Below are 26,700 nucleotides of genomic sequence, written 5' to 3' on the forward strand. Positions count from 1 at the left end.
TGGGTTGCCTCCCGCAGAGAGCTTGGTTTAACGTCTTCAGCCTGACATAACCAGTGCTTATTCTGATTGACCCAACATCATAAAATCATTTAATTTAAATTGGTCACCTAAAAATTAGGATTTCAACTTGTGACCATTCACTTAGAATATTTTATCAGTTTTTGGATCTTTGATATCCACAGCTCCAAAGGGATAAACTTTCATCACAACAAATGAGCACATCCACCTGGACTTAAGTTTGCTTGGAAATAATCTTAACCTTGCATTATAAGGAAAACCTTGTTGCCCTGACTAAAAATTTTTAGCCAGAATCCTCTAATCATGCCACATCTTCATCTTTTCTTTGTAAATCTTAGCACTTTCATAAGATTCATTCCTTATCTCTTTAAGCTCATTTAATTGCAATAATCTTTTCTTATCAGCATCATTTAAATTGTAGTTAAATTCTATAATAACACAATATGCTTTATGTTCGAGTTCAACTGGTAAGTGACACACTTTTCCAAATATTAGCCTGTATGGGGACATATCTATAGGAGTTTTGTATGCAGTCCTATAAGCCCACAAAGCATAGTCAACTTTGACTGACTAATCCATTTTAGTCAGATTTACAGATTTTTTCAATATTCTTTTAATTTCATGATTAGATAATTCAGTCAAACCACTTGTCTGAGGATGATAAGCAGTATCAATTTTATGATTAATATGATATTTCTTTAATAACATATCCATTATTGTATTTCTAAAATGACTTCCCCCATCAGTTATGATTACTCTCGGCATCCTAAATCTACAAAATATGTTTATTCTTAAAAACTTTGCAACACTTTGAGCATCACATTGAGGTAAAATAACAACTTCTATCCATTTGGATACGTAGTTTACTGCTAACAATATATATAAATTTATGAAAGATGGTAAAATGATCCCATGAAATCTAATTCCTCAAACATCAAACATCTCAACTTCTAACTCATAATTGAGGGGCATCTCATTTCTCCTAGAAATATTGCCTACTCATTGACATCAATCACAAGTTTAATTATAAGCGTTAACATCTTTAAAGATTGTAGGCCAATAAAATCCAGATTGTAAAATTTTATATGTTGTTTTATCAATACCAAAATGTCCCCCAAAATTAGAATTATGACATTTTTGGATAATTTCATAAGTTTCTTCTAAAGGTGCACATCTTCGAATAATAAGATCATTTCCTTGTTTATATAAAAACGGGTCATTCTAAAAATAAATCTTAGCTTTACATAAAAATTTCCTCTTTTGTTGGTATGTCATTCCATAGGGTATAACATCACTAATAATGAAGTTTGCAATGTCTGCATAGCATGGAACACTCCACTCATTAACATTAAACAATTCTTCATCTGAAAAATGTTCATTAATATCTTTTTCAAAATAGAGTGTTTTCTCAAATTCAAGCATGGTCAAATGATCACCAAAATGATTCTCATCTCCCTTTATATCTACTATCTCAAAGTCAAATTTTTACAAAAGAAGACTCCATCTTATAAGTCTTAGTTTTAAATCCTCCTTTTTCATTAAATACTTAATAACATAATGATCTGTATGGACAATATATTTAGTTTGAATTAAGTATGATATAAATTTATCAAAAACATATACTATTGCTAATAACTCTTTTCTCAGTTGTGGTATAATTAATTTGAGCTTCATGAAGAGTTCTACTAGCATAGTAGATAACCTTGAAAAACTTATCATGATTTTGTTCTAAAACAGCTCCAATAGTATAATCAATAACATCACACATTAATTCAAAAGGTCTTCCCCAATCTGGTGAAACTGTAATTGGTGCAGTGACTAAACTTTCTTTTAATAAGTCAAAAGCTTTTAGGCGCTCATCATCAAAATTAAAAATCACATCTTTTTCAAGTAAATGACATAGAGGCTTAGCAATTTTTGAAAAGCCTTTAATATATCGCCTGTAGAATCCAACATGTTCTTAAAAACTCTTAATTTCCTTCACCCTTGATGGGTAAGGTAAATTAGTGATCACTTAAATTTTTGCAGGGTCTACTTTCATACCATTTTCTGAAATTTGATGTCCCAAAACAATTCCTCCTGCTACCATAAATTGACATTTTTTTCAATTAAGGAGTAATTTTTTTTCTTCACAACGCTTAAGAACCTTTGATAAATGATTTAACCATGATTCAAATGAACTTTCAAACACTGAAAAATTATCCATAAAAACTTCAATCTCTTTTTCAATTAAATCACAAAAAATAATCATCATACATTTTTGAAGTGTAGCAGGTGCATTACATGAACCAAAGGGCTGTAGGGAGAAAGCGTGAGGGGATTATATGCGAAAGTGAGGAGAAGCTTGAGAGGATGCCTAATTAAAAATTGGTTTCACTTGAATCATCATAAAGAAAGAGACTTTATTATAGTTTTGAGCTTTTATTTCCTAAAAGTATTGGTTTAACTTTACTAGTAGAGTTCTCTCAAATTCTATCTATTATTTTTCCGAGATCCCTATGTTTTTCAAACTACAATTAATTTTTGAAATAAATAGAAAATTAGAATTTTTGGACTTGATTACAAAATATTCGTATGTTGTGTTTCTAAACTGAATTACTAGAATTTTTCTAAAGTCATAACAACCACATTTATAGGGCAAAACTATAGGGGTCTTTAATGAAACCCACTATCACGTATTAACATATTTAATTTTGCAAAAAAATAGGTTACTTGTGGACAAGTAACGATTATGTTTGGAGATTTTGACATACCTAAAATATGCCACTTTTATTTGCACATTTATTGAATATTTTTAGTGATATTGCACTTTAATGAAATTTATTTTTGATATTTTTTGTTGTAGGTACACTAAATGGAGAAAGTGGAGCAAATAGAAAAAAATTGAGTAAATTATAGTCAAAGGAAGCAAAATAACTAATGTTGACCTGGCACCTAAGTGCTAAAGACAATTTTCTAGATAGTTCAATGAACATGGACGAATTTTGAAGGGGTGCTTGAAGATGTTTGGAATCTAATACGAGATGTTAGCCTTTAGATGAGGGGTAAGTGGGAACTTTAGAGTGACAACTGGTATCTTCTCAGCCTAACCACGAGTTTAGGGACTTAACTCTGGATTAACCAATATTTTTTATGCACTCGAGAGAGAGTAAATAATAAGTATGCTCCTATTTAGCACAATACATTAATTATATTTAAAATTATTAGATTCCTACATTGATTATAAACTCATTGCAAGGGGAAAGATATTTTATACAAATTTGAACTATTCTATACATTTTTGGTTTAGAATTACTTAGTGGTAACTATACATTTTAGCCTTTTTAAATTATCTTGCATTTACATTCTACATTTGCTTAACATAGTTAGCATTCTTTTTAATACTGTAGAATTAGGTAATACACAAAAACTTTTTATCATTTCCCATATAAGTTAAGTGCAGTTTAAAGAGGATTTTTACTAAAGTCATTCTATAAGAGTTTTGCCCATTCCTGTGGGATCGATACTTATGACTCCATTAGAGCCCTATATTATTCGAAACGATACGTATACTTGCGTAGTACCTCTAATGTGCAAACCATTTTATCAACTTTATATAATATTTAATTTTGCACACTAGCTGCTTAATATAAATTTGGTAAAGCTTTTGATCATATTTTAGAATTAAAATAATTGTGTAATTGCGGGTTGGGTCAAGTAGTAACTGGTCACATATGCCATAATGGGTCACTATGAGAGCATCATTTGGCCACATAGGCCATAATGTGAAGCTATAGTAGTAACTGACCACATAGGTTGTAGTGAAAAGCAATACTGGTAATTGACCACATAGGTTGTAGTGGGTCGCTGCAAGAGCGCTAGTTGGCCATGGAGACTACAGTGAAAAACTTTAATGATAATAGTTAGCCACGGAGACCGCAGTGGGAATTTATAGTAATAACTAGCTTATATGCCATAGTAGATCATTGCAAAGTGTTAATTGACAATAAAGATATTGGAAGGTTGTAATGATATAAGTGCCACATAGGCCATAGTGGGAAGCTACAGTTCGACCATAGTACTTGATCATATAGGTCGTAGTTAGTGCTAGAACGGTTGGTGGCCCCAACCGTTCTCTCTAGTTTATTAATTTACGTTAGAGACAACACTTGCCAGTAGATGACTTATAGAAAAATATTAATTTAAGTTAGTTTTATTATGAAATTTCAAATATAATAAGCATTTAGAAGATAATTAATAAAAAACCACTTGATTTAAGTTATTTAATGTTAGTTCTAAATATTTTTAAAAATTCAAATAAAATTTTTGAATTTTAATATATTTTAAGTATATTTTTATTGATTATTTTTTAATCGAGCAGACTCACGAGCTAACAAGTCGAGTTGGGCCTAACTTTAACTTGGCTTGTTAGCTTATCGAGCTCATTTCGTGTCTCCTTGGTTTCAAGTTGAAGTAGTGCAAAAGGAGAAGAAAGATGGGAGTTTCGGGTTTTTGTATCCCGCGATCCCACCATTGCCTTTCCAGTTAGCTCTAATTGTGACTCTACCGTGAGGGTTCAATCACGAAGCTGATGGTTTTGGGCAAAATTAGGAGAGGTGATATGGACATAGCTGAGCGTTTCGAGCAGGAGAAGGGGAGCGACGCAGACGAACATTTTGAGGGTAGAGGGGAAAGGGAGTTGGAATTGTTGTTTTAATTTAGATTTATTTAAGCTAATTTTATTAATTTAATTGATTAATAATTAAGTTAATTAATTACGTGTAGATAAATTTACATGTAATTATAGAACAGTTATTTAATAAAAAATACATTTAAAAATTTAATTTTTTTTTATTCAATCAAATTAAAACACTTATTATCTACTATAATTAATAATTTAAAAAAAATAATAATTAAATAATGTTCAATAATTGCTTAATAAGTAATTAGTTTAATAAAGTTTTTTTATTATTTAATTAATTTAGTAAATAATTAATTATTTATTAGTATAATCATAAATAAAAGTTAAATTAAATTAAATAATTGATTTTTATCATAATACTAATAATTAAATTTTAATTATGATTTTTAATTAGAAGAAACAAATTAAATTTTAAAATCTTATGTGGTTATCGAACAGTTCTAAATTTGACTAAATTTACTATTTCAGCTGTGAAATACGTTTTGAGAATTAGCCCTTCCAAATATTACTAAATCCGGCTTTATAAGCTTACTAAATCCGACTAACTTAGGATAATCCATTGCCATGGAAGCACTTATGTTCAGAGCGGAAACGAGCTCAAATCCATGGACGATCCGCCATTTCTGGCTTTAAATTCGAGCTTCTTTCTGCACGTAAAATACCAGTTTTTCCCCTCTCTCCATTTTCCTCGTTGCTCTTACTCCTAATCTGCTCACCATGAGATTTGTATCCACTGCCAAATATCGCTTCTGTTCATTCTCTTCTTCGAATCACTTCTTAGGTTTTCTCCGTTCTTCCTCTTCTTCCCCCGTCTCCGCTTCGGCCGCCACCGCCGCTCTCTCCTCACATTCTTCCTCGCCATCTGGGGGCGGCGGCGGGAACGGCAATCAGCACTGGCGGTTCATGTCATGGCCCAGTGCTCTGCTTCCAATCGCTTTCGCCGCCTCGGCCAGCTACTTTTACCTCGATCAACGCCACTCCCCGGCCCACTGCGACTCTGTGCTCGATCATCGGTAAGACGTCCTCCCCCCTTTCTCCGTCTCTTTTCTCCATGGATTTACCGCGATCCGTACTTATGGTTGCAGTTATGGTGGGATGGAAACGACGAATATCCGTGAGGAAGTATACGAGGTGTTCATTGACGAGCTCAGAAATATTCTGCAAGTAATTGGTTACTTTCAGACTTCTCGATTAGATTTTTTAGGATTTTGTGGGGTTTGGTAGTTTTTTAAGTGGGGATGTTCGGTGTGCAGAATGACATGACTGTGGACTACGACGAGAGGTACTTCCATGGTAAGCCGCAGAACAGCTTCCATAAGTCTGCCAATGTTCCGGATGTTGTTGTGTATCCCAGGTACTTTTCTTCTTCGTTTTCGCTTGAGCTACGTTGGTTGATTTGTTCAGGAATATCTCCTATAGATATACCTAATGTAATTTTTTGTAATTAAGGCAATTTTTCGGCTGTGAGACTTAACGTGTACCACCTAATTCTTATATATTTACATGTCTAACACCTACAGTTTAATGTTTACACACATTCCAGCTTACCTATACATAAAAAAATGATGTATTGTGCTTTTTAAAAATTGTAAAAATGGTAATTTTTCTTGGGATATGAAAGATTTGGGTGGCATAAATGTAAAGAGTGGAGTATAGGCGTTACATATGTAAATACATAAGAATTGGGTGGTATGTATGTAAATGCTCCAATCTAATATAACCTTGGACGGGTTATGCCAATATAACTTCTAGCTGCTGACTTCTCTAGACACGCTTCACGTGGCCAAATCGATCGTGATAAGATTTCGATTTCATTCTAAAATAATGAAATCATATCCCTGCTTTGAGCATGTTAGAGAGCCGAACACGTCTGCTGTGGCACCATTAGGATAGCAGTAGGAATTCGAAGCTGTCAACAACACATTTATGAATTTAGTGCCGCCCTAGACTAACCTGTAACGACTGAAATAAAAAAATAAAATAAAATATTAAAGGGCATGGATAACCGTCTCTAAGGATATCTCAAGAGTCGTATGCCCCATTTTTGAATATTATACAAAGCAATGAAATAACGAGAAAGGCGAGAGCAAGAGTGGTCGCGTGCGGAAGAAAAATCATAGGGAATATTTGGCTGCAGATCAGATTTATGTTAAATAGGATTTTGTAAATATGGTAAATTCTGATTCATCAAATCTAAAGATTATTAAATCCAAAATTATGTTTTGTTCAATTAAGATTAAATCCACTTAAATCTATTTGATATATTTGGCATAAACCAATTTGAAATATTTTTTTCTCAAGTTAATTCCGTTAAATTCAAAGTGAATTTAATAAATTCAGATTTAATAAATGGAACAAGCAAAAATTTGATTTAACTTACCAGCGGATTTATCTAATCTATTTATGATGTTGGGTGGATTTAAGTTAAATCCATATTTAAATATCGTTAAAATATACTACAAAACACCCCCTTTGATTTCTTGGGAAGACGAAGGAGAAGGAAGGAGAAGAAAATGAAGAAAGGAAAGGTGGGCGGTTTGCATGCGGCGTCGTTTGATCGTGTTCTGTGAGACAAAGGAAGTGAAATAAGAAGATGAGAAACTATCGTGTTCGGGAGAACCTATAGAGAGGGCTTCCTTTGTAGGTGCTTGTGAGAGAAGACGACGTTGTCACTTGTTGTGGGACTGCCTGAGGTTGTCGAAGCCAATGTTGCATTGTGTTGGCGTGCGTGAAGAAGGAGAACTAAACGATGCCGAAGAAGGAAGAAGGAAACAACACCGTGCTTACGTGTAGAGGAAGAGGAGGAGAAGATTCATGCGTGTAGGTAGGAGTCGAACCTCTCGTACAGAGAAAGCAGAGGAAGAAAAATTCATAGAAAGAAGAAGAAAGGGAGCTCAACGGAGCTTTGCGTGCGTGCTGGAAGGGAAACCAACCTAAGAGAAAGGTGAGTTAGTGTTTAAGTATATTTTAATTTTATATATATATATATATATATATAGATACATATATACATATATAGAGACAGAGAGAGAGAGAAAGAGGTGAGTTAGGGTTTAAGTATATTTTAATTATATATAAACTTATATATATAAGTTTATTCTTTAAATATTAAGTGCAAGTGCTTTTAAAATCAATATTGAAGCTATTAAATCCCAAATTAGCGTGAGAAAAGGTGGTACGAACTTCCTGGACAAGGAAAAAGAAAGAATCGCATGTGTGAAGTGAAGAACCGAAGTCGAATGAAACCTTAATTTGTGAGTTAAGGTAAATTTTTTTTTTCAAATTGTTTATTGGAATTTTATATACATTAAATTGATATATATTTCATATTTTAATATGAAATTATGTTAATTGTAGTCAGGGAGGTAATCAAAAAACTTTGCGCGCGAGCAACGTATAAGATATATAAGACCCTATTTCAGTTATCCTAGTGAAGAAACGAATGATTGAAGGAGAGGAAACGATGAGTCAGAAGTCGAAGAAGTGAAAGTAAGATGGGAAATCAAATGGAGTAGGAGAGGAAGATAGGGGAAGTTGGGAATTCGTAGTTGTGAATTGATAACTTGTTGAGTCGAACGGCGAGTGCGACAGACGACAAATGCAAATTAGGGCATCTTCGTAGCCGAAGGTAACGACGATGTCTTTGTCAAGTGGAGAAGAGGCTGGCAACAACAACAAGTAGTTACTTTGCTATGTCGAGCCTCGACCGAAGGAAGGTGAACTTAGTGACTCTATAGGGAGAGAGGCAAAGCTTGAGTCGTGCGTCATTCACTTCTTGCATACAGAGAGGAAGAAGGGAGAAAAAGATTTGAGCTTGTGCTGTAGGGAGCCAAAGCTAGAGGAGCTCATATATAGAGGATCATAATCACGCCCGTGCATGGCTTAATAGTCGATCAAGGAAGGTAAGGTAAAGTTTAACTAAGGGATTTAATTATAATGTACATATGAGCCGAACACTGTGTGCAATGTAAGTGTCGTGCCCTAATTTAATAGAAGAAGCCAAAAGAAGAAAGGGGGCGCTGTCAAAAGGAAGAAGGGGGAGAAGAGCAGGCGGAATCGAGAGCAAATGGAGTAAGAAGCTTGTTTGTGCGTAGACTAGGGTTCGACAGATGTAAGCTTCAATCAAGTTAATTTACTTGATTTAAGAATAAAATTAATTAATTATATATACATATATATATATATATTTATATAATAGAAAAATAAACAGGATTATATGAAGTGAAATAATGAAAACTTTTAGCTAATTAAAATAATTTAAATTATTAAATTTGTAATAACATTATCAATAAAATTAAATATGAATACTATGTTTATTTTAGACGTTCCATTTTAGAAGAATCAATGTCAAGGGCAACCCGATTGTCTATCAACGAGGTGAGTACTTCTATACTTAAATTATAGTATCATTTTAATATCTCTTCTAAATTGGTTGTATAGATTGTTATTTATGCTTCAGTAACGCAATTGATTTTTCTATTATTGAATTTTATCAGTTATTTTGATTTGAATACTTATAAACTCATATTTTGAAATATTTAATGCATTATAGTATTACTTGTTGAGTGACATGAAATTGTGAATGATATGATCTGCATAGATTGATTGTATGTGCATGATTCACTATGATGGAGTCTAGTGGAGGAACACTAAGGTACCCATATTAGTGTATGGAAAAATGATATGGATATTGAAACACATTAAGAGATAATTTTTAGACGGTGCTTCAATAATATTTTTACATATATAAAATGATTGATGTAAGGTTCATTGAATAACATCTTAAATGTTTATATTGATTTATTAAAAAAAATTAACTGACATGTACATCTCTTTCTTTTTTCATTGTATTGCTATTGTTTAAGAGTGAGTATTCACTGGTTTGCTTGACTCACAGTTATTTTAAAACTAATTTTTTATATTAATTAAGTTGATTAAAAAATGTGCGATAGAAGAAAAAAAATTTATAGGAGGTATGAACAACCAGTAACGAGGTAAATTTAAATATATTGTTTTAATTTAATTTGGTTAGTGACTTTCATTTGTTAACAATATAAAAACTGAATATATGAAAAATTTGATTCTCATTGTATGACCGTTTGTTCCCCTCTTCGTTAAATTTAAGCCCCGGGTTAGGTCGTGATAAAAGTGATATCAGAGTCAAGCTTTATGATTAATTAGTGTAATATGGATGAAAGAATCAATAAGATAATCATAAGAAAATTTAATAATTATAAAAATTAAAGTTAACTCAAATTAATAATTAATTTATATTCAGACATAGTGATACACTCAAAAGCATAGAAGAAGAAAATCCGATAGAAAATGAAGAAATACAAACTACTATAAATGTGAACACAAATGTTCTCACCCAAATGATGGCGGCGATTACTCAATTTATTCAAGAGTCTAGATCACAGTTTATTGAAAGAGATACAGTCGCTGTAGATAAATACTTAAAAATATTTCAAGATCTGCATTCACATTTATTCAAGGGAACCGAAGACCCAATTGAAGCGGATAACTGACTAATGAGGATAGATAAGATACTAGAGAGCATGACTTATCCGGATGAAAGAAGAGTACCATTGACAATGTTTGTACTGGATGGAGAGCGTCAGGACAAGTTAGGGGACATACCCAACATGATGTTGAATTGGGAGGAGTTCGTTTACATTTTTAGAAAGTGGTTTGTACCCCTATCCAGGACAAATGCAAGACAAGTTCATCAAGCCGAGACATGGATGTGGTACAAAACAGAATTCACTGCACTATCGAGTTATATGACACGATTAATCAATATTGCAGAAGAAAAATGCTACAGATTCCATTTGGAATTAAAGGATTCGATCAGGCTGCCATTGATGAATACTCGGTATTAATGGAACGAGCTAGAAGAATGAAGATTGACTATCAGCTTACTCAGAAGCGTAAGGAGATGCACAAGAGAAAGAGCGTTGAAGAAAAGAACATGTGGATCAATCAAGGGATCAAATAGGAAGAAGTCCAACAACAATTAGGGTGGAATTACTAGAGGTATGACACAAAATACTGTAATCACTTATGCTAAATATGTAAGACAACATAAGGGTGAATGCTTGATGGGCTCTAACATTTGCTATTGGTGACGTTAATGCGGTCATATAGCAAGACATTGTCCATCTCTTAGCCAGAAAAGCGCTGAAGATCAGAAATTAGGCGGAGCTTCTTCACAAGAGTCTGCGGACAGGTAGAAAAAGATAGAGTCTATAGCTTGAGCTCTAACTCAAGGTCAACAAAGATAACTTGTTCGGCATGAGTATATTTCCTTACTCATAGTTAGCTTGAAAACCTACAATTGCTAATGGTGATGAGGTTTAATGAGTTTGGAGTTTTCTTATATGTAAGGGTATTTTTCTAACATACTATCTTGTTTTAGTATTGTTATCCGTAGTATAACTGAGTCGCATTGTATCGAGTCTTTACCTTTATAGTAATTATTTTCATATTAATGAATTCCTTTTAGTTTCATGGATGGTTAATGTTGACTTGCTTAATGAGAAATGACTTGATGTCTGTTTATGAATTTGGAAGATGAAATTTTTGCAAGTGGGGAAGATTATAACGATCGATTTCAGTTGCTCGGATTAAAGGAGAGGAAATGATGAGTCGGAAGCCGAAAAAGTGAAAGTGAGGAGACAAAAAACCAAACTATGTGGGAGAGGAAGCGAGGGAAGGTCGGGAAATCAAAGAGGTGAATTCACCTATATAAGTTGCAGGTGACTTACCTGGTGTGTTGAACGGCGAGTACAAGAGACGACAAGCTCAAATTAGGGTATCTCCATAGCTGAAGGTAACAACGTCGACGCACGACTTTGTCAAGCGGGGAAGAGGAAGACGACGACGTAAAGTGGTTACTCTACTGTGTCTAGTCGTGACCAAAGGAAGGTGAACGTCGCGATTCTGTAGGGAGGCAACCAAAGCTTGAGTCATGCGATTCACTTCTTGCATACAGAGAGGAAGAAGGGAGAAGAAGAGTCGAGCTCGTGCGGTAGGGGGCCAAAGCTAAAGGAGCTTGTACACAAATGATCATAATCACGTATGTGCATGGCTTAAGGGTCGACCAAGGAAGGTAAGGTACAATTTATTTGAGTGATTTAATTATAATAATGATAATAATAATAAAAATAATATAATATATATGTGTGCGTGTCTATATATATATATATATTATAAAAGACAAATTTCTTGATGTAAAAGGGAAGATACAAAAGTTTTAGTGAGTAGGTACAAAGAGCTTACTCACAGGGAATACAACTCAAAAAGGAACTTTAAAATACTCGTATATCCTAAAAAACCCGAAATACTTTTATTCATGGTGGGTGGATTTACCACTTCCTCTCCCCCTGGATTTAGAGAGATAGTCCAACACCAAACTGAGATGTGGGCTTCCACCCGAAATTATCAAACCCTTATCCTGAAAATTCCCGAGTTCTAGCATTCTTTTTTTCTTCATAGATTTGTAAATTTGTCATTCATCTGCTAATGTTTGTCCCATCTGATCTATTTGTGAATCTTTGATAGAGAGCTCACCCTGGGGGTATGTTAAACACCTTGATTATGACGCTCCTCCAGGGCTTGATTACCCTATTCTCTCGCGATAGGTGGTTTCAAAACACATCGACTAGCATCTTCTACAACCGAATTCGTAGTATTTATGACTTGAGGAAGAATTGTCTCAACAATAATGGGAAGTAGCTGCAGATCTGGTTGGCGAGGAATAACCTGACAAGACAAATTTTCATTCAACATTTCTGGAAGATCTTCAGTTTCTACTATATTTTCCTCCACTTGGGTGATGTTTTTAGGAACTGCAGAATCCAAATGCACTGGCGGGTTGGATCTCAAATGTGGATGAAACTTGAAACATTTGGCAGGTGTGTGCCCAATCAGTTTAAAGTGATTACAGTAATAGGGTCTTTGTTCTGCGACAATTGGCTGCCAATACCCATTGCGGGCAGTATCACTTTATTGCTTGCACATCAGGGAGGGTGATATCCCTTCAATAAGAATCCTTGCAACCAAAGGCTTAGATAGGTTGAAGGTGGGTATGCCCAATTTCATAGTTTCAATAAGAATCCTTGCAACCGAAGGCCTAGATAGGTTGAAGGTGGGTATGCCCAATTTCATAGGTCTTCCTAATGTAGCTCTAATAGAATAGAGGACTTGATGATTAAAGTAGTGCAACTTTAGGTCAGGTGGTTTAAACTAGATTGGAACTATAGGAGGTTCTTGGCTAGGATCGAATTCAGGAGATCACTTGAGCAATTTCATAAATTTCCCATCAATTGCCATGTACTTCTTGTAAAAATTTTTGGCATAATCCCTACTTTAGATAATTTTATCATCACATGTCTCCCTTCAAGGAGGCTAACCTTCCAATGTCTCAATAGTTTGAGATCTTCAAAAGCGTTTCGAACGATTTTCATTTTAGGATGTCCCAATTGGAACTTCCCAATGAGAGTAAATTTGCACTTATCAATGAGGGTAAATTTGCGATCCCTTATGCATACGCCGACATCCGTTCCTCCATGCTCGAACATAAGCTTCGTCTCTTTGCACTAAATCAGTCGTCGCCGAAACCCAAGCTCGAGGGAAACTCATTTTCGCTTGAGCAACCATTTGCCTCCCTCTTCATGTGTGTGTGTGTGTGTGTGTATTAAAAAACCCAAGGGAAATTGTATTAAAGAGGAAAGGGTACATATAGGTTTTATGAGTAGACCCAAATTGGCATTCAACTCATATGGTATAACGCCCAAAAAAAATGAAAAAAAAAAACCCAAAAGAAGATGGTACATAAAAGATTAACCAGGTTGACCCACTTTAGTTCTACCTCTGCCTCTAGTTCTCAGAAAGGAACCAGCTAACAGATTGGTGAGGTGTGTACCATTGTTCGAAGTAATCAGAGTATCATCAATTAGATTTCTTAGCTCAAGTAGATTTCCATTTTTCTTCTTCCTCATTGAAGTGTAGGCCTGTCATTCCTCATCCGAAGATTGTTGCTCATTCGGATGAGGTGGTAGTGTTGCAGTAGAAAGATTGTCAACAGTTGTGCACATAAGTGTATGTGAGGTAAGAGTTGTCGCCTCTACCGCTGATACTTGCTGATACTTCCTGACTTCCTGGAGAGCTGCAAAGTTCTCCTGATTCTCAGTCCGTGTAGGTAGGGGTCCTTTATTATTATTTTCAATAGGGTTTAAAAGTGTAGGTTGCTCAGCAGAGTCATCCAGCTTCTCATCGATCGGAGAAACAATATTTTCAAGGGGAGGGTCCACAGGAGCAATAGAATCAAGCACCAAATTCTGCCTTATGGTAGTTTTCTCTTCAGGTGGAACATATATATTCTTAGATCCATTCTTATTTACTTGATCTTTAGATTTGAAATTATGATGAAACTTATGACATTTATCAAGAGTATGCCCAAACATCTTACATGCCCAAACCCAAACATCTTACAATGAGAACAATAAGGAAATCTATGCTCCATGACAATTTGTTGCCAATATCTATTATGCGTTGTGCCCAACCATAGTTCAGTAACATCAGACAAAGTAATATCTTTTTCTACAAGTATTCTGGCCACAGAAGGTCTGACAAAGTTGAAAGTGGGTAGATCTAGTTTCATAGGGTCTTCAAGTATGATACCAATAGAGTAAAGAACCTGCTGGTGAAAAAAGTGCAGCTTGAGACCAGATATACTAAACCATATCTGTACAGTAGGAGGTATATGATTGGGGTCAAAATCAGGAGACTACTTAAGTAGCTTCATTGATTTACCAGCAATATTAAGATATTTTTTGGAGAAGATTCGAGTGTAGTCTTCAGGTACGGTAAACTGAATCAATACATGTCTCCCATCCAAGAGCCCCACTTTACACTTTCCTGCTAATTTGAGATCATCAAAACTTTTCCTGATAACTTCCATAGGTGGGTGTTCCCACTGAAATTTCTCAATGAGAGCAAACTTGAATTTGTCAGTATTTGTCAGTAAGGGTTGAAATTTCTGACTCAGAGAAAAAAAATGTTGTCTTATCACTCTTTCTGTTTGCATTCTGAATAAAGAGGCAGCCACCTGTACCATAACGATTCTCCTTATAACTTGAGGGGAAAACAACTAATGAAAATTTTTATAATGAGAAGTTAATGAAAATTTTTATAAAGCAGAATAATGAAAATTTTTAGCTAATTAAAATAATTTAAATTATTAAATTTGTAATAACATTATCAATAAAATTGAATATGAATATAATGTTTATTTTATACAATTTCATTTTAAAAGATTGAACGTCAAGAACAAGTAGATTGTCTATCAAAATGGTAAATAATTCTATTCTTAAATTATAGTATCATTTTAGTGTATTTTCTAAGCTAGTTATATGAGTTGTTTTTTTTTTTGTATGATTAATGGAATTTATTTTCCTATTTTTAAATTTTATTGGTCATTTGATGTGAACGCTTATAATCTCATATTATAAAATATTTAATGCAATAGTATTATTGTGAATAATATGATATGAATAGATTGATTTGTGCAAGACCGACTATGATGAAGTCGCCAATTTATGATACTAGTGGGAAAATACTACGATACTTATGTATATGAAAAAAAGATATTGATATTGAAGTATCTTAAGTGGTATAATTTTTTGATGTTGCTCTTGTGACGGTTGTACACATATAAAATAATTTTGGTATGCTATTGATATAAGATTAATTAAATAACATCTTAAATATTTATATTGATTTATTAAAAAATTTAATTGGTATGCCTATTCTTTTCTTTTTTCATTATTTTTCTATAGTTTAAGAGTAAATATTTACCGACTTGTTTAGTTCACTGTTATTTTTAAACTAGATTTTTAGATTAATTTAATTGATTAAAAATGAGCGATAGAAGAAAAAATATTTATAGGAGAAGCAGACAAACAGTGATGAGGTAAATTTAATTATACTGTTTTAATTTAATTTGATTAATGACTCTTTAATTTGTTAATAATTAGCTATACAATATAAATATAAGAAAAAATTAATTCTCACTGTTCGACCGTCTGTTTCAATTTTGATTAATTTCATGTCCCAGGCTAGATTGTGACAACCGCCTAGTTTGATTTACCAGTGAAAAGAAACAAATAATTGAAGAAGAGAAAATGATGAGTCAGAAGTTGAAGTGAAAGTGAGGAGACGGGCAACTAAATAGAGCAGGAGAGGAAGCGAGAGGGGTTGGGAAGTTGAAGATGTGAATTTGCTTATATAAGTTGTAGATGACTTACCTGGTGGGTCGAAGAGCGAGTGCAAGAGAGGACAACTGCAAATTAGGCATCCCCGTAGCCAAAGTTAACAACGACGTCTCTGTTAAGCGGAGAGAGAGGCGGCGGCGCCAAGTGGTCACTCCACTATGTCGAGTCGTGACTGAAGGAAGGTGAACGTCGTGACTTTGTAGGGAGGGAGCCAAAACTTGAGTCGTGCAATTCTCTTCTTGTGTACTAAGAGGAAGAACGGAGAAGAAGAGCTGAGCTAGTGTGATAGGGAGCCAAAGCCAGAGGAGCTTGTACACAGTGGATCATAATCGTTTTTGCGCGTGGGTTAGGGGTCAACCGAGGAAGGTAAAGTTTACTTAAGTAGCCCGAACTCTCAGTGAGCCTAGGTCTAGCCCAAATTGGGCATAGCCCTTCTGATTTGGGTTAGACCTAGACCAAAATTGATCGGGCTAATTCCAATTTGGTCTAGACCTCTGCTCACTAAGGATGATTTTATAATTAAATAGGATAATTGTTATATAAACCTTTCAAAGTTTCATTGGACTAGGACACCTAAGCTAATTTTCAAATTTAAGGGACAAATTTGGGCTAAAATGCAAAATTTTAAATTTCCATCGTAAATTGTCATTTTAAGGCGTGGGGATATTGCCCTAAATTTTCTTTTTGATTTCCATCTTAAATTGCAATTTGTTGAGTTTTACTTCATTTTTTTAATTATTTTTCAAAATAATTATGATCTTGGTAGAAAATCAGTCATTTTAATGTTAGGAAAGTCCAAGAAATGTCTCCTAGGATGGAAAGAAAAATCCCTGAAAATTTCATAGTTTTCTATCTTATATTTAATAGTTAAAATACTTCAGAGATTATTTGTTTAATTAAAAATTAATTATGAGTCAAATTTTTTTATTTTTATTATTTTCCCTCAATTTCCTTAGTCTGTGTGTATATATATATATATATGTATATATATATATATATATGTGATTTTTATTTGAGATATGAAATTTTTAAAGTTTTATTTAATTTTCTAGATTTAATTAATTCAGAAAAAACCGAATTTGTCACTTAAGTGAGTTAGCACTGATGCGATCCTCGGACTCTATGAACTCCCTCGCGACGCTGTGTGATTGGGTGCAATTTCCATGCAAGCGCTGAGGTGGCCCGCAAATTTGTGTTCCCCCTCGCGGTTTGGTGGTCCGGTTCGTTCTCCGCCGTCCGTTTCTAATACATGGAAACCGACGACATCGGTTCATTGTTCCCATGGGACAGAGAATCGAGAGCCGTTCACGATCAAAGCCTAAGATCTTAGGCCTAAACTTAACCAAATGGCATGGTGTTTGTTCCTATAGCTTCATCTAAGTGAGACGAACCTATCTATACAGTTACGTGGGCATGCATTGTTCGTTTCTTTCATAAAAGGCCAAACAGAGGCTCAATTCTTAAAGTTTAAATTCATACATTTTCCTAAGCGGTGAGACTTCAATTGGGCCTGACAGAGAGTGTCACTTTGATGCCACACACACCTCCTCCTCGCTTTAATTCGCCTTGAAATTGGCTCAAGCTATGAGCTAGACCAAATGGTGGCCGGGTTGGTGTTGGAGTGGGTTAGAGGGTGCGGGAAACTCAAATTTTGATTGAGGGAGATGTCGTGAGGTCTTGTGAAGTGTTGGAGTGGGTTGGAGGGTGCGGAATTTTGATTGAGGGAGATGTCGTGAGGTCTTGTGAAGCTTATCGAAGAGTTAGATTAAAGTTTTGGTCAGGTTGGTGTTGAGGCCGAAAAGTGCCCATGGATTTCATAACGTCTATAAAGAGATTTCTAAGGTTTCTTTTTTTGGTTCATGGGTGACCTAGGGCATACCCTACCTATAAGGGTTCAAGCTCTAAACCAACTCAACCAAGGGTTGTTGGTTTGGGCTTAACCTCATGTGGCCCAAGTGAACATAGCCTTGGTTTCGGGTTCCATTAGGTGAGTACTTCCTTTTGTCTTTTAGGGAAGCTACTAGGGCAACCCTAAGGTTAAGTTTAGGTTCCCACAGAGAGTGGGAACACCCTCACAAAAGTGAGGTCAATATATACAATGATTGTATGTACACGATTGATTATTATTGAGTCATCTTTTTATGGTACTAGTGGGGGAATACTAAAGTTCCCATGCACATATATGAAAATTGATATTGATATTGAAGTACCTTAAGTGGTACAATTTTAAGACGGTGATTTTGTGATAGTTGTATAAATATATAATGATATTGAAATGTTTTTGATATAAGATTCATTGAATAGTATAGTAAAGTTTTATATTGATTCATGATAGAAATTTAATTGACATGCATATTATTTTCTTGTTTCATTGAGTATACGTATTTACTGACTTGTTTAGCTCACTGTTATTTTTAACTTAACTTTTTAAGTTTGTTTAATTGGTTAAAAGATGAGCGATAGATTAAAAAATGTTTATAGGAGATGCAGACAGCAGTAACAAAATAAACTTAAATATAGTGTTTTAATTTAATTTGATTAGTAATTCTTTTATTTATATTAGATAGTTATGGAAAATGATTATATAAAAAATTTGATTCTCACTGTCCAACCGTCTTTTCCCGTTTTGATTAATTTCAAGCCCTGAGCCGGGTTGTGACAAAATCAATCTGAAAACCTTATAAGGAAGTGTGGAAGAAGGCTATTCATATTCAAGATTGGTAAAAGATTTATAATATAGTGCAATGAAGGGATAGATTTTAAAGAGGTCATTTATGATAAAGGTGCGTAATGAGTTTCTTATTAGCATCAAATTAATATTTTATTAGTTGTATTTCAAATTGATCATAGTGAACTTGCAATATGATTTTAAAATTAATATTTCATTTATGTTTTGTATTTTGAATGGTTTATTTGCACTACTAGGAATGAAAGCAAGCATGTTGATAATATGATTTCTAATTTCTCCTGTTTTATTTACATTAAAAGTTTTGTGTTTAAGATGTTGAAGTTTGACAGGTTTAAGAAAGCTGTCAATAATAATGTGCTGAAGGTTTTTCATAAATTCAATATTACTCTTGTGAAAAATAAACTAGTGATTAATTTAATTTTGTGGAAAAAACCAGTTCGAGGCATACTGAAGTTTAATACTGATGGCAGTTGGAATCAATCAGCTGCTGGAATTGGCAGTATTTGCAGAAATTATTCTGGTAAATGTATTTTCTGGTTTTCTGCTCCTGTTTTAGTCTCATCTCCTATTATAGCAGAGGCTGAAGTTGTTATTGTTGCATTAGAAATTGTGGTTAGTTGTGGCTGGTATTATATCATTATTGAAATGAATTCACTTGATTTGTGGAATTATTGTTGTAGGAGAAGAGATTACCCGTGGATTCTTATTATTCAACTAAAAAAAATTTTCTCTTATGAATTTAGTGCAGTTTAGTGGTCATTTATGCAACGCGAAAGCAATCAATGTGCTAATTGGGCTGCGAGAAAAGGCTTGGAGTCCCAAAGTTTCAATTTTACTAATAAGGTTCTGTTGGAACTTTCTCGTTTGTTTAAAAGGGATAGTTTAAATATTCTCTTTATTCGAATTAATATTTTATTTTAGTTAGTTTTTTGTTTGTTGTGTGAGTTGTACTGTGGCCAATGGTTCTTAGGCTTTTCATTTCTTGCGTGAGTTTAGTGTTGGGGGGTTTTAGTAGAACTGTTGACCACCATCTTGTAATGATTTGTTTTGATGAATAAAATTTCCTACGTGATTACTTAAAGAATGTTTTGTATTTTGAATGTTTGAAAGACGTCTCACAAATGTGAAGATGATAATTGACATATGAAAGTATATTTAAATGATTTTAAATTAATATGAAATGATAAGGTATAACTCAATCAGGATTTTCCCTCAGTTGGTATATGCAGAAGATGCGATGTACTCGTGCATGATAAAATAAATGAAAATGGTAAAAATATATCTTCAAGTGCAAAATTTGAGGTACTTGCATGTATAATCTTAAGAATACATTCAGGTATGTCGGTAATTTTGATATGACTTTTTTAAATTAAAAAAGATAAATTCTTAAATTGAAACGAGAAATGTTAAATTTAAGCAAAAAGATTACAGTTTGATTAAGTAATGAACTACTTTTTTTTAGTAATTCATGCATAGCAGTTAGAGGTATGCATTTGAGTTTAAAGGCCTTCGTTTGAGTAGATCTAAAATTGAATATGTGGAATGTAATTTTAGTAGTGACAGATCTAATTGCAGAGTTGTAACTATGAGCGATCAAATCATTAAAAGATGTGAATGTCTTAGATATCTCGGATCCACTGTTCAAAATGACGGTGATATAAATGTGGATGTTATTAGTAGATTCACGTTGTGTTTTTGAAGTGGAGGAATGCATTGGACCTATTGTGTGATAGAAAAGTATCCCTCAGACTGAAAAGGAAAATTTTATAAGATGGTGGTGAGACTTGCAATGCTTCATGACGCAGAATGCTGTCCTTTAAAGAGAAACATTAAACTAAGTTAATTGCTTCTAAAATAAAAATACTTAGGTGGATGAGTGGTTTGACACTTAGAGACAAAATGCTAAACATATGTATTCATGAAAGGGTTGGTGTAGCTCTAGTGGCAGACAAGATTAGAGAGATTCGTCTTGATGGTTTGGTCACATTAAATGTCGGCCATCTGATGATCTGGTTAGGAGAGTAGATGTTTTAAATCGACTTATGTTAAGAAAAGCAAATGTAGACCTAAAGAGACTTGGGCTTATTGTGTAAAAAATGATCTTAATTTCTTAAAATTAAATGGAAATATGACACTCAATAGGACACAATGGAGAAGAAGGATTCATGTAGTCGACCCAACTTAGTGGGATAAAGGCTTATTGTTGTTGTTGTTGAAGTTTGGGCTGCCAACATATGCCAGATCCAATGAATTAGGGTTGCTATTTTCCAACATAAAGTGGTGATAAGTTAGTTACTAGTTGTCAATCCAAACTTTAATAGTGCTAAACCTGACCCAATTTAAAGCCTTCTTAGGTCAATTTCTATTCATGACTGATTTTTGTATTGAAGTTATTTTATTAGGCATGTATCAATTTTCTTTTTGCATAAAAGAAGTTTAGACTATAACATTTGATAGGATTTGATAGGATTTCATTTGATTTTAAATATTTTTTGACCCATTGTAACCCTATTTTTATAATAGGGATCTATAATATTTAATTATTAATTGATTAAGTGAATTTCGTTTACCACAAAAATGTTCTTGATTTCCATCAATTATTGAACTTTTTTCTTATACAGTGCCTTTCCTATGAAATAGATGCTTTAAGTTTTGTACTTTCAGTTGTTTCCCCATATGTGATGATTGTTTTCCCTTACTTTGCTTTAGTGTTGGAGACAAAAAAAGGCCAGATAGATAATATTTGCTTGATTTTTATCAAAGGGAGGATCAATCTAAAAGTAATTTCTTTAGGTTTTTGTTCAGCTTTCTTTTTTCTTCTCATTTGCAATTTTTTTTGCATGCTCGTATTTTAATATTGTTCATGACCTGCGGAAATGCTTTTATTTGTTTTGAAGACGTATTCTTCTTGGGTTCTTATTGCGTTGCTCCAACAAATAAATTATGCCCTTTCTCGTTAATTTACCTTGTTGTAGTCTGTTTACATGTGGCTCATGGATGCATCATACTGGTTGTCTTGAGTAATAAGTTAGAAATGGCCGCGATCATTCTTATTACTTGTAGATTCTTTGAAGTCCTTGCTTTGTAACAGTTAATTTTTCATATCTCCACATAAACCAGGTCACAGGATGATGTGCAGAAGATCATTATTGCATGTAACAAGTACAAGGTATCATTTCCTTTTAGTTTAGTCCTTCATACATACTAATGTGGTGTTCCACAATCATTATCCTAGTCTCGATCGTTTTGGTTTGTTTTATTAATACTTATTTTACAAGTTAAGTATTTAATCAGGTATGAAAACTATAACATGAATAACATACTATTAAATCCATTTTGCGCTATTTAATTTTGATTTTTCTTTTTTTCGTTACAATTTCTTTTTCAAAATTCTGTTATATTTGAATTATAATGGAATGCATTCTGGGAATATTTCAGGTTTAGTTTTTGGATTATCCCAACGATCAGGTTGATTTCGTGAATCTCAATCTTCAAGCACTTTATCAATTATATGAAAAACAGTAAAACTGTAAGAAAATGTCTTTCGATCCATGTTGTGATTGAATTTTTTTTTTGAACTTTTTATTATATTATGAATATATTGGCATGGGTTATATGCATGCCAAATGGTAGCACATTGTTAGAAGCCTTCAACGAAGAAGTACTTCACAATCATCATTATCCTTATCCTAAGTATTTTGGGGTTCAATTACTTTATCTTGTATGAAAGTTTTAACATACAAATTTTCAAGTATGTATGGTTTATTATACTTTGATTTATTTTTTTTTCATATTTTTATTTCTTTTGAAATTTTGATTATCTTAGGAATATATGGGAATGCATTAGGGTATGTTTTGGGTTTAGTGTTCAGGATTATTCCAACTATTTTAGATTGGTTTTATGAATCTCATTTTCCAAATATTGAAGAACTTACCAATGATGAAAATTATAACATGATGAAAATGTTCTTTAACCCATGCTGTGATCTAAAATATGGATTGCCCCCCAATTTTATGTGTGTTTTAAACTTTTATATTAGGAACATAATGGAATGCATCATGGGCTTGGCGAATGGTAGCAAATTGTTTGCAACCGAAAAGTATGGTTCAATCAACGCTATCTGTATTTCAATTACATGTAGTCGGATTTATGAATACTCATTCGACAAGTAGTTTTTTTGTTCTGAATACTAACATGAACATGTTCTTCAATCATTATTGCGTTCTTAAATTTTAATCCTTTTTTGAAAATTTTGAAGTTTTCTTGAACATTTGATTGTATTAGGAATATAGTTACATTTTTGGGTTGGGGTTTAGGATTTTTCCAACTCTTTTGCGTTCATTTTATTCATGTTATTCTGCAAGTACCATATCATTTATGAAAACTCTTAACATGAAGAAAATATTCTTCAATTCATGTTGTGATCTTAAACATGGATTTTTCCTTGGGGCTTGTTTGGGATTAATTTTGTTTTTTGTTTTGTTTTTTGATTTTTTTAAAAATTTTAAGAACATTTTTGTTTAATGTGTTTTTAATATGTTTTTATTTCTTATTTCTAAAAACAAATAAATATGTTTTTATAAAGAGTCAAAAAAAACTTGAGTGTTTTAAAAAATAACTATATCTTAATCAAACATGTCAAACATGTTTTGTTTCAAATTTAAACTAAACTAAACAAAATAAGAATAAAAAAATAAAAGTGGTCCCGAACAGCCCCTTAGATTTTGAATTATTTTCTGAACAAGTGATTATATGTGATTTATATTGGTTTGTATTATGGGTGTGATAGGCAAAGAGTCAATAAGTTATGAAATCAAATGATTGTTTCTTTGTTTTACGATGATTAGTGTTTATTTCAAAATACTGGGAAGGGGAGTAGATGAATGTTGAAGGGGTTGAATAGCCACTTTATATGTAAAGTGTCTGCTTTCTGATGCTGTTTATAAATATGACCTTTAATTGACTCCATTAAAAAGAATTTAGGTTGTCTTCCATCTTTGGATAGATTTAGATCTGGTTTTGTTTTTGTACGCCAACCAAATCAGCATTCTGGAATGATAAATTTTATTTAAAGTCATTTGTCTTTTATTGTTGCATTGTGTCTGATGGCATTCTCATTTATATCATACATTAGATGGATTAGGCTGCATAAAATACTTTTATAGTAATTTATTATTTTTTAATGCAGGTTCCCATTGTGCCTTATGGTGGAGCTACATCAATTGAAGGCCACACTTTAGCTACTAATGGAGGCGTGTGCATTGATATGTCAATGATGAAGGTATGTGCAAATTTCCTTGATATAAATGCATGACATGCTGAGCTGAAACATGTAAATATAACATGTATGCTGTGCCTTAAAGCTCGCGGCCCAGAACATTTTGGACACTCTTCATGCAATTATCTGCGTTATAGAAAGATGTGCACAGCTTGGACTTGTTCTCATTTCCATGCTACTCTAAAATCACTTTCCCATTAAATCCCCCTTCTAAACACCCATGAGGAGCCCTAAAATGGGATCATAAATTGAGAAGTAGAGTTGGTGAGAGGGTATTAGCATGAATAGAGTAGTGTGGATCTGGGTTTGTGATAAGCAATCAAAAAGTGAAGTTAAGTGGAAAGAAAGTGTTTAGAAGGTGAGGAAGTGGATGGGTGGAAATATTTTGTTGTGGAGAATTGTTTAATTTTTTGGGATGTTAAGAATGGGATTGGTGAAATTGTTCAAGTGGAGGTTGTGTATTTTGAAAAAATAGAAGCGTGTTAAGAGAAATGTAATAGTTCAGAATAGAAACATTTGAGAGTTAGTGCTTCTTGTCTTCCCATTTATTCTTTTCTTTATTATTTTCTATTTATAGAACAGTATTGCAGGTCATTTTTTAAAAGAGAAATAAAAAACATGTATCCATAATATGAAAGATCAGCTGCTCTTAAAACTGCTTTTTTTGTGTCAAAATTAGCCATTGTGGAAAATGTAAAATATTTAGAGGATTTTGTTAGCTTTCAATTGACATGAATTGCATCATTTTTATATAAAATGAGTAAGTGATGATCAAATTTTTGATTGAGAGTTAAAATCGGTGAATTTGATTCTTTTTTTTCACTTCACTCAACAATTACAACTTATTGGTTTGGAATTGAATCGAGCGGAAAACATAAAAGTTGTAGATGATTTTGTTAGCTTTTCAATGATAAAAAAATCGTACAAATCTGTCTAACAAAGAGTGGCTGAACCTAAAATAATGGGAAGTTGTCTTTATTTGGATTCAGATTTTCTGCATCTCATTATGCACAAAAACTTTTAGTTTTTTTGCACGGTCGAGAGCTCCGCTAGGTCTTCCAACAACGATTTCGGTTGCAATTGATTCTATTGCTGGAAGGAGAAGATCTCGCATCGTTCACCCTCGCTCCGACGTCTTCATCTACGTCGGCGTCGACGTTCGCACTCCCTGTTGCGGCTCGCGTCGCGATATCTCCACTGCTCGCGTCGTCTTCCTTTGTCGCTATTGTTCCTCTGCTCAACGTCGAGGTTCGCACCTGCTTTGCTCGACGTCGTCGTCTTCCACGCATTTGTCGCTCGCAGTTGTCGTCTGCGCCCGATTCTTCTGTTTCGGCGCTGCTCCTATTTCTGCGCCCGACAGCTCCTCTGCCTTTCAGCAACCTCGTAGCACTTTAACGCCGACAGCCTCTGATGGCGTTTCCTTCTTCTTTGGTTGAGTCGGACAAAGTCTCCTTTACCCGCGTGATGGGTAACCCACAGGAGGAGTATGCAGTGATATTCCCTTCAAGTTATAAAGAATGTCGTGAGAGTACAGATGATTGTTCTTTTATTAAGAAGGGAAGTAAGAAAGGAGAAAAAAAAGCAATCTTTTTCTCTGAATCAGAAATTTATATCCTGACAGAAAAAATTCAAGTTTGCTCTTATTGGCAAATTTCAGTGGGGACACCCTCCTATGAATTTTATCAAAAAGAGTGTTGATGATCTTAGGCTAGTAGACAAGTGGAAAGTGAGACTCATGAATGAGAGACATGTGTTGATCCAACTAACAGTGGCCGAAGACTACACTAGAATTTTCTCCAAGAAATATTTTAATATTGAAGGCAAATCAATGAAATTACTCAAGCGGTCTCCTAATTTTGACTCAGCATGAAACTCCCACTATACCGGTATGGTTTAATTTATCTGATCTCAAGGTTCTCTACTCTATTGGGGCCATCGTTGGGGATCTTTTGAAACTAGATCTACCTACTTTCAACCTAATCAGTACTCGGTGACCGGAATACTTGTGGAAAGAGATATTACTTTACCTGATGTTACTGAAGTCTGGCTGGGCACAACCCATAATGGTTATTGACAACAAATCATCATGGAACACAAACCCCCATACTGTACCCACTGTAAGATGTTTGGTCATATCATTGTTAAATGCCACATGCTTCATCCTATTTTGAAATCTAAGGTTCAAGTGAATAAGGAGGGGTCAAACCCCACTTCTGTGGACATTTTAGTTCCACCTGAGGAGAATACTACCAGACAAGAGGTGTCTGTTGCCCTTGAGGACCCCCCCATGACACTGTTGTTATTGATACTGCGAGTGATGTGATGCTGACACCTACAAACTCCATAGAAAACAATACTGATGAACCATTACCTATAAATGATAGTGTTCAGACTGATAATCAGGAGAGCCTCACAGCTCCACTTCAAGAAGTATCCGGTGTAGAGACAACTCATGCTTCACATATTCTAGAACCTATTGTGGGTACTACTGTTGGTATTCCTTTTGCTTCAGATCTACCCCATTAGACTGATTCTTCGGAGGAGGAATGACAAGTTTACACTTCCAAGAGGAAGAAGAAGAATGGAGTTCTACTAGAGCTCAGGAGTCTTATGGATGATACTTTGGTTATTACGGGTAATGGTCAGCATCTTACCAATCTGCTAGCTGGATCCCTACCGAGAACTAGAGCCAGATGCAAGACTAGATTGGGATGACTCACACTTTTTCAGCGCCTGGGTGGTTTTTGGGCTTTTTGA

General features: G+C 34.0%; 1 protein-coding gene across 8 annotated transcripts in view; it reads left to right on the top strand.

Moving 5' to 3' along the window:
* Positions 1–5,250: 5,250 nt before the first annotated feature.
* The window catches only part of LOC110033844 (D-lactate dehydrogenase [cytochrome], mitochondrial), a 108,167-nt gene continuing 86,717 nt past the window's right edge, over positions 5,251–26,700 (top strand). For 4 of the 8 annotated variants that reach the window (XM_020737964.1, XM_020737966.1, XM_020737965.1 and 1 more), the window contains exons 1-7: positions 5,251–5,712; positions 5,785–5,863; positions 5,953–6,053; positions 19,135–19,184; positions 19,408–19,507; positions 21,785–21,833; positions 23,854–23,946. In XM_020737964.1, coding sequence (XP_020593623.1) covers positions 5,417–5,712; positions 5,785–5,863; positions 5,953–6,053; positions 19,135–19,184; positions 19,408–19,507; positions 21,785–21,833; positions 23,854–23,946 — 768 coding nt within the window. In that variant the 5' untranslated portion in view covers positions 5,251–5,416. Of the gene's footprint in view, positions 5,713–5,784; positions 5,864–5,952; positions 6,054–19,100; positions 19,185–19,407; positions 19,508–21,784; positions 21,834–23,853; positions 23,947–26,700 lie in introns of those variants that run through there. The other 4 variants (XM_020737967.1, XM_020737969.1, XM_020737970.1 and 1 more) reach the window with 3 other exon arrangements.

Source organism: Phalaenopsis equestris, unplaced genomic scaffold (genome assembly GCF_001263595.1).
Source record: "Phalaenopsis equestris unplaced genomic scaffold, ASM126359v1 Scaffold001306, whole genome shotgun sequence".
Taxonomy (NCBI): Eukaryota; Viridiplantae; Streptophyta; class Magnoliopsida; order Asparagales; family Orchidaceae; genus Phalaenopsis; species Phalaenopsis equestris.